Below are 14,675 nucleotides of genomic sequence, written 5' to 3'. Positions count from 1 at the left end.
AGGGTGGAGCCCTCTCAACCTGCTTACCGGGTCGTGCGTGTGTCTGTGGGTTCGGGGCACGCGCAGACACAGAGGGACCCACTTTCCTAGGGCAGCCCAATCAAAGTCACGCTCTCACCTCAAAGGCTGTCAACTCTCACGTTCCTCCCTGCGCGCTCAGCCCCCTCCTCACTCTTCCACCCCTCATGCACCGCCTCCAAAGTCGGACTCACTACTTTCATTGGTAGGTACTCCTCTCACTCCTCTTCCGGAACCAACCACTAGAACGCTTGTGGAGAGCGGCGGAGCCAATGGGAATGTTCATTGCGGCAGCTGCCGGGTCCCGAGTACCGGGAGGCGGTGCCGAGGGCGGGGTGCTGGTGGGGGATTAGTTGCCATTTGGAGTGAGGAGCGGGCAGAGGCGGCGGCGGTGGCGATTGCAGTGGCGCGGGCTCCGCGGAGAACCAGCTACTTCAAGGCCCTTACTCCCTACCCGGTCCAGCTGGAGTCCCCGGCCCTCCCTGCAGCTGCCGGGCTCTCCCGCTCGTGCAGCCACGCTTGGCAGCGAGCGGCCCCCGGGGCTCCGTGATCCGGACGGTTGTCCCTCTCCCCTGTCAGCGCGATGCCCGGGGCGGCGGCGGCTCCAGGCTCCTCGCGGTCCCAGCCGTGACCGCCACACCAAGCCCGGCCGGGCTGTTGGGGCCGTTGGACGTTTGTTTTCGCAGCCTTCCCCTCCCCCTTCGCCAAAGCGGCGGGGGTGCGCGTTGGGAAGGGGGAGCCGAGAGACTCCTCCCCCTCCCCAATACCCCCGCCCCTCCCCCTTACACACTCGCACGCACAGTCGCGCCGGCTCCCACACGCTCGCGCGCCTCTCACTCCGCGCCTCCGTGTCGGCCGGCGTCGTCCAGGGCCCGCGGAGCCACCATGTCCACTGCCTCCTCCTCCAGTTCCTCCCAGACCCCTCATCCCCCGCCGCAGAGGATGCGGCGCAGCGCCGCGGGCTCCCCGCCCGCCGCCCCCGCTGCTGGGAGTGGGAACGGTGCGGGCGGCGTGGGCTGCGCCCCGGCTGCGGGAGCCGGCCGGCTGCTGCAGCCCATCCGCGCCACGGTGCCCTACCAGCTCCTGCGGGGCAGCCAGCACAGTCCCACGCGCCCGCCCGCCGCCGCCGCCGCCGCCTCGCTGGGCAGCCTCCCGGGGCCCGGCGCGGCCCGCGGCCCCAGCCCGCCCAGCCCGACGCCACCGCCGGCCGGGGCCCCCACCGAGCAGACGCCGCGGGCCAAGGGCCGCCCGAGACGGTCCCCCGAGAGCCACCGGAGGAGCAACTCACCTGAGAGAAGGAGCCCCGGCTCGCCGGTGTGCAGAGGTAGCGAGCCCAACCCTTCCGTCCTCCCGGGCTGCGTCTCCCCGACGGTGCCCTCCGCGGAAACTTCAGCCTCTCCGGGCTTCTCTTTGCTAGTGCATTATCGAAGGTGTGAAAGTGGCTTTGGGAATCTCACCCTCCTGCGGTCGCTGCGGGGCTTGGAAAAGCGAACTGCAAAACAACTTTTATTCGACCCTCCTGCCATCCCTCAGATTTTATCTTCCATCATCACTCACCTGCGTGGAAAGGTTTTTCAGTTTAAGAGCTCATTTGCTCACTCATGTGTTTGCTTTTTTTTAGCGGGGTAGGAGTAGCTGGGCGAAACACTTTAAAACACACACACACACACACACGCACAAACTCTCCGGCAACCCATAAGGTGGTGGTTGTAATCTCTACAGCCTCTTTGTGCTTTCCTCCAAAGTTCTTAATGTCTGACTACCGGGATACTTCTGTTTTTTTCTTTCTTTTTTGGAGGGGTGGTGGCATTAGTTATGATGTAAGGATATTGGCTGCGTGTGTAGAGCGGACAGTTTTGGATGTGCAATTCAAGGGTGTAGTGTTTTTGCCTTTTTGTTTTTTTCGATTACCCTCCTGTCTCTACTTACATAGTCATATGCATCGGAGCAGTACTGCACTGGAAACAGTTTATGCCCAACTCAGGATTATCGTGGTAAATTTTAAAGACCTATTTGTGAAGTGTGCTCTCTTTTCCCTTCCATTTTTAAGTACACTTAACAGTTCAGTTGAGCTGCTAAAGGACCTCGAGTTCTTTTTTGTTAGGTGTCAAAGGTAATGGTGAGCTGGTGGATGCTGTCCGCTTCCCTTAATGTTTTCTGTTTGGGTTTGGTTTTGTTTATGTCTAGGGACACAATGCGTGATCTAGTTGAGTCCTCGGGGAGAAAAGGAAGATTAGCCAAAACAGGGACTTAAAGCTCATAAGGGAGAGTGGAGTAGCTAATATTATCAGATACCGGGCTAGAGCTACAGATGCTGCTGCCGCTGCCACCGCTGCTGCATTGTGGAGAGAACAGATCATACTGAGTGGAAAAATCTCTGCTTGGAAGGGAAACACAGTGGAGCTCTGTACAATGTGTATATGGTATGTGGAATTTTTTTAACGGAGTTTTCTTGATGTAGGTCTTAGATGGGGAGCAAATGGTTGAATGGTTGTACTATGATAGATTGCAGTTTGGGTGTTTTTGTTTTAATATTTCTGACCGGTAATTAGCATGTGGCTAAGGCACTTGTTTTCAGATCACTCGATAGTGAGGCAAGGTAGAATGTAGTGCAGTGGTATGTGTACATGAGCACCAAGAAGTACCTCCTGTAATCTGTATGCACCAGGAGGAATTTGCTCCCCCACTCCTCCCCCAGGTCAAGCCAGCTGCTGCAGAAACTGACATCCTCCAGCAAATCCTGAATGAATGAATGAAAACAACGTGATCGCCCTAATAATGACCACCACTGAGCACACATCTTTGGCTGTATTTTATAGAAAAGGCCACCATTTTCTATCAGATTAATGCCATATGCAACTCCCTTGCACATTTTCTAGGGCTATATGAAATGAGAGGTAACAAGGAAAAGAAGGCAGCAGTTACACATTTTTGAGTTGTTTGGCGTCAACAGTGCATAGATTGAGTTTTGGGATTTTCTTTTAGAGACTAATATAACAGCCATAAAATAAGCATGGCTGACAAATAATGTACAGAGGGTTTTGTAGGCAGAGTAAGAGTAGTTTTGGCAATTGCTACATATAATGGCCATCTAGTACCTCCTCTTTTGCTGATAAACACTAACATCTTACAACAGATCATAGTACAACTTGTTTTTCTCCGTCCTTCAAAAGCCTTAATTGCTTAGGAATTACATGGTCCATCATCAAGTAGTTTTAATGAAATTTGCGATTGGGCTTCAACTATCCTCTTTGTTGTAGTATGGCACATTCTAGTGTAATGCAATTTTAATGCAATCATGATGAAAACACTTCTGAGCCTGGTTGTGCTGTAGACAGATTTGCATCATCAGAGAGCTTCTGGGAATAAATAGAACAGATCTTTTTGCTGTTTTTAACACCAGGTGGTTTTGTCAGTTTCTTACATTGAAGTGATTTTGAATGCAGATTTTTCTGACCCCAGTTCCCCGATTCCATTACCTTTATGTTACTTCTCCACATCCCGCCTTGCTAGAGACCTGTCCAAATTAAAACTGTGCAACTATTCTATTCTGTTTATTTAGCCATTTAAAATCCATGCTATAAACAGTTGAACAATTTTTCAAATGATTATCCACTCGGTTTCTTTTGAATTCTGCAAGGTTCTGACTTCAGTGGATTTCAGTCTCCTCAGGTCAAGGCTCCTGCCGCTGCCTCTGCTGCTGCAGACACTGACATCACTATACTGCATGAATGAAAAACAACAACGTGCTCCATTTCTTGCTCTCCACCTCCTTCCTTTTCTGCACACTCCTCTGGGGGGGGTGTATGTGTGTCTGTGTCTGTATTTAAGATGGTGTTGCCCTGCGTATGAAACTAGATTTAAAAATGTTAAGTAGATGGTGGCTGAAGGGATGTGTATTTAGTATAGAGGCATATTGTTTACAAAAAGCTTTAAGTACTGTGAGCAGTTAGACTAGAGGTGACATAACTGAGCTTTCAGTATTTTTTAACTGGACTGGTGGTTGTGGAAGAAAATATAGAAGTTTTCAGCAGTTTTCTTCGGAATTGTTTTGCCAAGAAGAAATTATGAAACAGCATAATCTCTAAATATGTGAATCATTGTTATCTCCCTTTTAAACATTAATATGTATATTTATAGGGTTAAAGCTGAGAGTAATAAAGAAATGTTACTCAGAAGGCTCAGAAGGCTGAGGAAAAGCTGAATTCTTTAAATGTGTGCAAATTTGATATATTAACATTTAATATATTAATTTATAAAATCCAGCAAGAAAATGGTAATTTCCTTTAATTTTGTAGCACAGTTTCAGATAATTTAAATGGGTATCATCACAGAGATACATAAATCTCCAAACACCTTGCTTATATAGAGAGAGTAAAGAGAGGATGTGGAGTTTTACAAATTGAAAGTATCTTGTTTAGGCATATAGATCATGTTTTTGTTTGTATTTCAAACATTTCTTTTGTATTTCTAAAACTTCAAGGTTTGTTATTTATATTCATTTCTTTACTTCTGCTATTAGCAAAATGTCACCCTCCCCCTTGTTTGCTTCTGAAGGGTCTTGAAGTGGTGAATGACAAGCTGCTGAATGCCCCCTCAGGCTCCCTGTGATGTGTTGTAATAGATGTAAAATCATAAAGTATTATGCAAATAGTTATTTTTTTGTAATGGTAATACGTAAAGTCTACCTTTGAGATAAATAGAATAACTCAAATGAGGATATAGCAGAATGTTAGTGTTGAAATTAATGCTCTTTAAGCTAAAATCATGAGTGACAACCAAAAGAAAATATAAAGTTGCTTCTTTTTGAAACCTCATACAGCAAAACCTATAGATTTAAAAACATAATAAATACAGTTTTTACTGTGCACGAGAGTAAGCAGCAATTGCAAATTCTCTCATGGTTCTTCATAAAGGTTGAACATTGGAATGAATTATAAATTCTAAAGATATAAAAACAGTTGTATTAGAGTACTTTGGATAGAGAATACTGCTTGTTTTTATATGTACCAAATCTGGTTAAAAACACGGAAGAGCTTGTAGTTTATACAGCTTTTGCTAAGAAAAATATTATAGCATGCACTGATTCCTGATTTAACGTAACAGATTTATGTAGGCCTGACACTCTTAACATATTACTAAATGTAGAGTGAAATTTGATTAGAATTTTTCATGAGTATCTTGAGTCTTATTGTTTTATGCGTTAAGAAGTTATGGTTATATTTTAAAAGAAAATACAAAGCCAGCCAGCATATAATATTGAATGACTGCATGCAGTGTGTGTGTGTGTGTGTCTGTGTGTTTTAATCAATTAATTTGCTTTCAGTTTTTTATCTCTTCATTAAATTCCCCTTTTTGAGTCATTGTATGCTGTACTCAGTTTGTGGAATGCCAACATTTTAATTACTTTTTTCTGTTACTTTAAAAAGAAACTCAGACATTCTTTTCCTATGAAGTTACTCCTCAGGTGATATTCTTGCAAATTAAGGTCCTCCTCTTGTCCCTACCTTTTAAAATTTCTTAGAGTACTTAAAGAAACTTGTTTCAAAGCTTTCCTATACAAGAGTGAAAATAGTTCAAGTTTTGGCTTTTTTACTCCATAAAGTGACAGGTTTCAAATACTGATTTTTGGGAAAGGTTTTCAGAATTTTCCCTTTTGAGAACTACACTAAGTATCAACAACATTCATTATTTATGTATCTAATTTTTCCCACCAATTATGGTGCATAAAATTTCTAGATCAGTGGGTGAATAGCAAAATAGATAAGTGAATTTATAGAAGTTATTCTTAAACTACAGCTTTATGTTCAAAGATTACATTCCTCTCAAATAACTTTAAACATATTGAATATCATATACCTCAGAGGTATAAAAGCACCTAACTGTAAGTAAAGTTTTGTGTGTATATATTGAACTAAAAATTACTTCATTTTTTACAGTCCTGAAGGACGTTTCATTCACTGAAGTGTGCATTTCTTCAAGGATTTAATGCAAATTAAGATTTATACATTGGGGAAATGTTGATGGGTATAGCATCCTTGTGATTTTTTTTTTATTTGTGATAATGCAGATTAAATGTGAATTTGAAAACAAAGGAATAATTGGTCTCCATGGCAATGAATAACAATGGAACTAACTGACAATATCCACCAATGGCTAATAGAAGAGGGTTTTTCTTAAATCTTAAATTAATAAACAAATTTGAAGCCTGTTCTATCAAAACTTTCAAATGTAGTTAATAATCTGCTAAGGAGTATATACGAATGACTTTGTTATTCTTAATTTTAGTTCAGCCTTTTCTCCAGAGCTTAAAATTCCCAGACACCACCGAGATGGGCTTCCCCACAGCACCTGTCCTGGGTCTGTGCCTGGCGCTGTTGTCTTTTGTCTTCAATATATAATTTTGTTGTCTTAGGAAGTGTCAGAGGAATCCAAGTCACTCATGCTGTTTCTGTCCTATATACTGTTTATTTTAACAAGAGGTTAAACTTGATGGTGGTCTCAAACTGGGTTTGCCAAAAGTGGAGGAAAGAGAGAACACTGCTCATTTACTGATATTTACTGATATAGCAAGTCTAAGGAACTGAGAGAGCCAGCAGCTTTTCTTTCCCTCTACCCCTTGTCTGGACCCCTGGAACTGATCATGATTCCACCCATCATCCAGCTGATTCTAGAAGAAGATTTGTGTTTCTATAAAACAAATTATAATGGATTAGTAGTAATTCTGAAGAAAATAAGGATTTTACTTACACTAAACAAATTTTGGAAAAATACTTTTCTAGCATTTCATTTTAGTAGAAATAAACATGGCAAATACCTATAAGCAGTGTTGTTTACTTCAAGTGAATGTAATTGAGTCAAATACTGGGAGGCAAGCTCATGAATACCTCAGAAACTTCCCCTGTACTGTGTTGTCTCTAGTTGTAGGTGGAAAGAAAACATTTGAGCACTTACTATATACAAGGCAGTGTATACTTTCACTCATCAGGAAAGTGGACTTGAAATGCGAATCTTCTGATTTCAGATCCATTGTTCATTCCACAAGACTATCCTGTTGCTCCTAATTTGAAAGGACTGATGTTGGTGACCAGCCATGATTTCTGAGCTAAAAACATTGTTACGGAACAGGTTTTCTATTGTTTCCACAGCACTATTGCACTATGCTGGGATATGCTTTGACATTTTCAGAATGTCTAAAAATGTAAGACCTAGGATGCTGAATGTAACTGAAGTAGAATAAGAATGGATTAGTCCTATTTCTCCATTTGTTTCTTATGTGAAAGAATTGAGTGAGAGAGAGAGACAGAGAGACAGAGAGAGAGAGCAAGAGAGAACATGAAAGAGAAATACTTGTTCCTGAGGGCTAAAGAATGTAAACTTGATTGTGCCTGGCCCTCCTTACTTCTAGAATCTGTGCTGTCCTTGAATCATACTATAGTGAGCAGAAGTACTTTTCTCCTTAAATATTAAAAGATGGTTACACTTGGTGGTAAACTGATGAATAATTCAGGAATCACTAAGCAGAAACTCTGGTCTCAAGTGATTGCCCCAGCAACTGGTGCTAGGTTAACTCTGCTCTCTCTGGAGTTCACAGTTATCACTGAATATGTGGGTTTGAACTCTGTATGTTTGTAACTTAATGACACGCCACCATCGTACACCTTAATGATGGCTCTCCAGAAATAGGGATGAATGAAACTAGTAAAACTCATCATTTTTGGCAAGATTAGTGTCCAAAATTGTCTTAGTTATTAGAATTAAGAAATCCACTAAACATCTGAATGTACTTCATAACAGGAAGGCAAAAACTGCTACAACTTGCTGCCTAGTGTTTCTAGAGATCAAATACCTATCAACTGTTGACAGTAATAGCCCCTTATTTAGCAGTAGCCCCTTATTTAGCCAATAGGGAGAACCTTCCTGAATAGTCTAATATAGCTAATTTTAACTTTTACATTATTAAAACAATTATTTGATGACAGTTTCTGAAATTATTATACAATAATTTTCTTAAGCAGAAAAAGACATAAATGAACTCTGTGGCTTAGTTAGCTTTATTAATACCTAACAAATAATACCCAATAAATTAATACCTCATAAAGTGATTACTGTAGATAGTGTTTAATATAAGACTGAATGAGCATTGACTGACAACTGGAGTTGCCCTATAATTGATTCTGTACATTTGATTTTGGAATTGTCTTTCTAATGAAGGTGGAATGAAGAAATGTGTGGTTACATTATTCCTTGATAAAATAACCTCTCTTTTCTCTGACTTATCAAGTTAAAGACTGAAGAAATTCTTTCACAAATGGTTTCATAAAAGACTCTTAGAAACAGAAAAAAATCCATTGGAAAATATTAGAATTGGAATCAAAAGACGTGGTTCTATTTCCAGTTTTAACAATTGACTTATATCAAGTCACTAACCCTTTGCATCTTATTTTCTCTATCTTTAAAATGAGCGAGATGGTATTTTTAAGATTTTGGTTGGGTATGAAGAAAATTCTGCATGAAAGGAAAACTAAGTTTATTACACTAGATAATTCTTTTTTTTACTTTTTTTTTTTTTACAGTTTTTTACATAATTGACAAACATTGTATATATTTAAGGTGTACAGCGTGATAATTTGATGTATGTATATCAATGATTACCACAGGCAAGCTAATAAACACATCAGTCTCTTCACATGGTTACTATACAGTATAGTGGTATTAACTGTAGTCACTTTGCTGTACATTAGATTCCCAGCACTTACTCATAACTGAAAGTTTGTACTCTTTGACTGATGTTTCCCCATTTCCCTGACCTCCCAGCCCCTGGCAACCACCATACTACTTTCTCCTATGAATTCAACTTTTTTAGATTCTACATATACATGAGATCATTTGTTTTTCTGTGTCTGGCTTGTTTCACTTAGCACAGTGTCTTCTAAGTTCATCTATGTTCTTGCCAATGGCAGGATTTCCCTTTTAAAGGCTGTATAATATTTCATTGTATATTTATACCACATTTTCTTTATCTATTCTTCCATCAACGGACACTTAGATTAATTCCATATCTTAACTATTCTGGATAATGCTGCAGTGAACTTGGGGATGCATATGTCTCATGAAGATAATGATTTCATTTCCTTTGGATATATACCCAGAAATGAAATTGCTGGATTGTATGGCAGTTCTATTTTTAAGTTTCTGAGGAGCCTCCATACTATTTTCCATTCCCACCGATTTACATTCCTAACAGCTGTGTACAGATTACCTTTTCTCCACATCCTCACCAGCGCTTATGTCTTATGTTTTTGATAACAGCCATCCAACAGGTGTGAAGCGCTATCTCGTGGTTTTAACTTGCATTTAATGATTAGTGATTCTGAGCACCTTTTCATATACATGTTAGCCATTTATATACCTTTTTTGGGAAAATGTCTATTCAGATCCTTTCTTTGCCCACTGTTAATCAAGTGACTTGTGTTTTTGCTATTGAGTTGTATGAGTTTCTTTTTCTTTTTTTTGTACATAAATCCTTTATAAGATGTACGGTTTGCAGATATTTTCTCCCATTCCATAGGTTGCCTTTCCATTTTGTTGATAGTTTCCTTTGTTGTGCAGTGCTTTTCAATTTGATGTAATCCACTTGTTTATTTTTGCTTTTGTTGCTTGTACTTTTGGTGTCATACAAAATGTCAGTGCCAAGACCGGTTGTCAAGGAGCTTTTTCCCTATATATTCTTCTAGGAGTTTTACTTTTTCAGATCTTATATTTAATGCTTTAATCCATTCTGAGTTAATTATGTGTATGATATAATTCCAGTTTCATTGTTTTGCATCTAAATATCCAGTGTTCCCAACACCATTTGTTGAAGAGACTGTCCTTTTCTCATTGTGTATTCTTGACACCCTTGTCAAAAATTAGTTGAACATTTATGTCTGGGTTATTTTTGGACTCTCCTGTTCCATTGTTCGGTTTGTCTGTTCTGATTACTATAGCATTGTATAGACTAAATGATTTTTAATAAAGTTAGTTACCATTTATTGAGCTTATATGTCAGCCTCTAGTCTTAACTGGAACCCAATCTAGAATACTTTCATAACCTCTCCTCACAAATGAGGAAATGACATCTTGAGAAGTTAAGTAATTTGCCCAAGGTCAGGAAGCATGCACAGAGGGCCCATGTAACTCTCTAAGTCCTGTCTTCAAGTTAGCTGGAAGTTGCTTTTGGAATCCAATTAATTCTGGGGTAGGAAAGCATGCACAATGGGTTATCCCATTGCTTATACAGTTAAGTCATGGAAAGGCCAAAAATAGCTTTGGGGGGTTGAGTAAAAAGAAAGCTAAATGAGACTAGACTCTAGGGTCCACAGAACTTAAAATAGCTGCAAGTGTTCCCAGCGAGTCAGGCCTCAGGTATGCATATAAGAATGTTGCAGCACTTCAAAACCTTATTATGCCATTAGTAGACCTTTCCCTTGGTCTTTAAAGGACCTACCACTTTGTTAAGACAGAATTTAGATTTAATTTTTCAAAACTTCCTTTCACATGAACTGTCAAAACCTGGGTAGAGTAAGGTCTTTTGTATTCTCATATTTGACGATGTAAGCTTTATACTTGTAATAAAGCATCATCAATGCTCCATTCAACCCTGACATGGATTCTTTACTTTTAGAATTTCTTTACTTTGATATTTTAGCACATTCAAAATAGTATCTTTTTATATATAACCCTCATAGCAAAGCAACAAGGTATACTGTCTTCTCAGTTTATACCTGCTTGGGCTGTTGTACTTTTTCCAGGTTTGCTGATGTGATACAGAAAAGATATTTTGATCTCCATTTTAATAATTTTTCCCAGGTTGCTTTGGCATTTTTTTCAGTGTCACGTGTGCTTACTGTAAGTTCTCTTTAATAGTCAGTGTGGAGCATGAGTCCTTTCCTAAGTAACATTAGAAATGGTATTTTTATTAAGATACTAAAAGTGTTATAGAGAGCCTATGTGATGGATGAAGTTTCTTATGACATTTCTTCTGTAATTATATTTACTTTTCTAGTTGAATACATGAGTTTATAAGTGGAATTACTGAAGTAATATTTGTTTCTTGGAAGTTAAAAATTAGGAGAGCTTAGTTGCTCAGGGTTACATCAGGTCTACCCATAAAAAAACTTTACTATTCTCATGTAAACCTGTGAAGTGATCTTTCCATGAAGGTACAAAAAGATTATAGTAAAATATAGATTTGTTTATATATTAGCTGGTAGTCTGTAAACAAAATACATTCATACTACCTTTGAGAGTACTGTGGTAGTGTCATTTTCTTTCTTCTAAAGTATTTTTGAGGTAATCTGATGCATCACCCTGAGAAGAATCACCTATCCTTTTCTGCTTAAAGTCAGGTTATTTAAGTGCCTAGTACTTACTAAACAGAGGTTAACAAGCATTGCTAAATGCAGTTTCACTAGTAGTGTAAAATTGGGGAGTTGGACTGTGCTCAGAAATAAGTAAGGTTTTTGGAAAAAAGCTACAATATTCTGTAATGTTTTGATCAGATAGCTTTACAAAACTTAATTTAGACTCTTATTCATTCTTTACATACGGCAGTGACCCATTATTATAAAATACCTGGTTCAGTTAATTGCATTTGTTTACTCTTTGTCTTTTTGGTTAATATATGGCTAAAGATTTGTGTAGCTTTAGTGTAATTTTAGTGATAACTGTTCATTAAAGAAATGTTGTTTCAGATATCATACTGGTTGTTGGCAATATGTTGGTAAGTAAAACTAATGGATTTTTTCCTTCTTTCACACAATAAACATTTATTGAAACCCTACTATGTCTGAAGAACTCTGTTTGACCCTACAGCATACATACTCGAGGAGCAATTGGTGTGCTCACACTCATATTTCTCAACAAGGTCAGTTCATTTGAAGTCTGCCAAGAATTCTACCCACTGTTTTCTCTGAGCTTTGGACTTCATATATGAATTACTATTTTCCTATGCTTACCTCCTAAGTTAGGTTGAGCTTTTTGGTATACTTGTTGAATACCAATGTTCTGTTTATATGTGCTTTTCCTTCATTAGAAGCTTAGGAGAGCTTCATCCTGTGGCTTATATATCTAGTCTAAGCTGTATTGCTGCCTGGACATGATATAATATGCTGCTATCGTTTGGCTTAGGATGATGTCATTGGCTCTCTCTACAGACACACATCCTCACACATCCTTTCAGAATTCTAAACTTTATTGTTGGATGTGGTTTCTTGTGTAGAAATGGAGTATGTAGTAACAATGCTATGTAGTAATAACCTGGACAGTGGGGCCCTGTGTGTCTAGAGAAATGACTAGGACTTGGCTTGGACTCAGTATCTGCTGTTATTGAGCTAGAAGGGAAAAATAAACTCTTCGTATGTTGTATTACCATTTACTTGGTATCTTGGTTGAATGTACAATGACTTATTTGTCTTTATTATATTTAAAACTTACTTTTTTTTCAATTTTTATCTATTTGTAGTTTTTACCTTGAATTAGCGTTATAGCTTTTAGTTATTACTATTCAGTTGTGTTAGCTAATCTTTATGATAGTTGCCCTATTTTACTTTGTGCTAAGCCAGGTGGTCAAAAATAATGTCTTTATACAGATACTCCTTTTAATGGACTAAGTGTTACACTTAATCTCAGGGTACAGCAGATGTTAGGTAAAGCATAGTTTCTGAGTTGATTTTTTTTTTTTTTTAGCTTGCCTATGGAACACTGAAAAGCTTATAGCTGCTGAATATAACCATATAATAAGCCAACTAAAATTGCATATAGGAATTTTAGGAAAACAGGAAGGCATAGGAAATGTAATGAAATAAATTGTTAATATTTTCATTTAAAATATTTAAGTATTGAATTAAGTGCCTCAAAACATAAAAGAAAGTAAATGTATATAGTACAGTAGCTGAATCTTTGATTAGAGTCACTGTATTGTTCCCATAGTTAACAGAGCAATTCTAGGGGTTTTAACTGTTAAGATTTTTCATCTAAACTCATTTTAATGTTTCTGTAATTGTATTCAAGGTAATTTGTGGACGTGGACGTGTCTACTTCATCAGGTAGCATCTTGTCATTTTTAGCATTCCAGCATCCAGCATGTTGACTGGTGCTTAGAAGACCCTGCAGTAAATAATTGTGAAATTCTAATACAGGATTTACATAGAGATTTCTGTTTTAGGTATATGTGTATAAAAGCTGGGTTCAAATCACTGAACAGTGATTATTATGTCATGCAATCCTATAAACATCTGACAAAGATGAAAATTAATAGATTTTACTTGTATTCCCTGTTTTCTAAAATGCCTAACGGTTTAGGTAATTGATGACTTTTATCTTCATCTAGGGCCTACCATTTACTGGTGATATGTAAGCTTGGAAAAGTACCTATTTAGGCCTTCATATAAAATAGGAGTTGGGTGTTCTTTCTGGTAGAAATAGGTGGGACAAACATGGGTGATGTCAGGATGGTCCACATTTTGAGATGGAAGATAACATTTCTACAAAGTGACTTTCTAAGTTATATTTAGAGTTCTGCTAAATGAATTTGATCTAGTGAGGCTCCATGGAATCAGCTGTGGGAGCTCTTATACTATGCAGAGAAACTTAAACCACCATGCTCAAACTTGGTGGGCTTTTTCAATTAAAAATCGAAATGTTTTTATAGTCTGTTATAAAGATCATGATTATTCTAAGCTCCAAGAAAGGAGAATGTAAATTACATATTAATTTGTGCTTCGTTATAATGTAAAAAATTAAAACTGTAGAGCAGATTTTGGGGTGGTTATTTGTTTTAGAGAATGTTTAACTTATGTGCAAGTAAAATTATTCAATTTACCAAAGTGTTATTTACACAAACTTTTTAGGAAGTCAGTTACACAAGGTTGAGGTTCATTTGAGGTTGTAAAAATACATTACTGAATAGTGTAATTTCTTATTGCTGCATAAAATGTTTTACTGACATCTAGCAGAATTAATACCATACGTTTTTACAAATGAACATGAATAGATCATTTACATTCCCTTTCTAGTCTTAGTTTAAAGATTCTAAGAAATTTGGTATTAAAATAACCCTTAAAAGGGAAATAACGCTTATGTATTAATGATTTTATTTCTTACATTTATCTGTGGAAAGATATCCTTTTAAATTAGATAAATATTCCAAGGTTTTTTTTGGAATGTTATGGCCTTACAAAAAGAAGTTATTATTTCAGTTATAATTTCCTAGCAAACTATTTCTAACCAGCTTCATGAGGAAGTATTTCTTCCATCATGAAAAACTTTCATAAAACCTTCTACTGTTATTAACATCTGAAGGACAAAGACAAATTAAGTGCCATTAGACTAGAAATATGATTAGTGCTGTGGGTTATGATTTTCTTTATAATTGCATATTCCTATGAGCCAATTATAGTTTGTGTATATACTTAAGGACCAAGAAATTAATTGACCAAGTAATCTGTTTATTCCTAAGATCTACACATTGTGGGCGTGTGTGTAGAGGGGAGATGCATGTGTGCACACGTGTGTTTACAAGAAAGGCCCTAAAGATCAAATTTCTTTCTCAGCAGTCGCTGACTCCTGATGCTTTCTCCATATAGAGATTCGTGGTCATCTTTTCGTAGTACTTT

General features: G+C 38.4%; 1 protein-coding gene across 4 annotated transcripts in view; it reads left to right on the top strand.

Moving 5' to 3' along the window:
• The first annotated feature begins 390 nt into the window (after nt 1-390).
• GLCCI1 (glucocorticoid induced 1) overlaps nt 391-14,675 on the top strand; it is a 98,665-nt gene continuing 84,380 nt past the window's right edge. For 2 of the 4 annotated variants that reach the window (XM_074340766.2, XM_088797735.1), the window contains exon 1: nt 391-1,342. In XM_074340766.2, the coding sequence (XP_074196867.2) occupies nt 904-1,342 (439 nt within the window). In that variant the 5' untranslated portion in view covers nt 391-903. The remainder of the gene's footprint in view (nt 1,343-14,675) is intronic. The other 2 variants (XM_019729779.3, XM_088797734.1) reach the window with 1 other exon arrangement.

This window comes from Rhinolophus sinicus, chromosome 4, assembly GCF_057876585.1.
Source record: "Rhinolophus sinicus isolate RSI-liver-muscle chromosome 4, RSI-T2T, whole genome shotgun sequence".
Classification (NCBI taxonomy): domain Eukaryota; kingdom Metazoa; phylum Chordata; class Mammalia; order Chiroptera; family Rhinolophidae; genus Rhinolophus; species Rhinolophus sinicus.
This window is presented reverse-complemented; position numbering and strand designations above follow the sequence as displayed.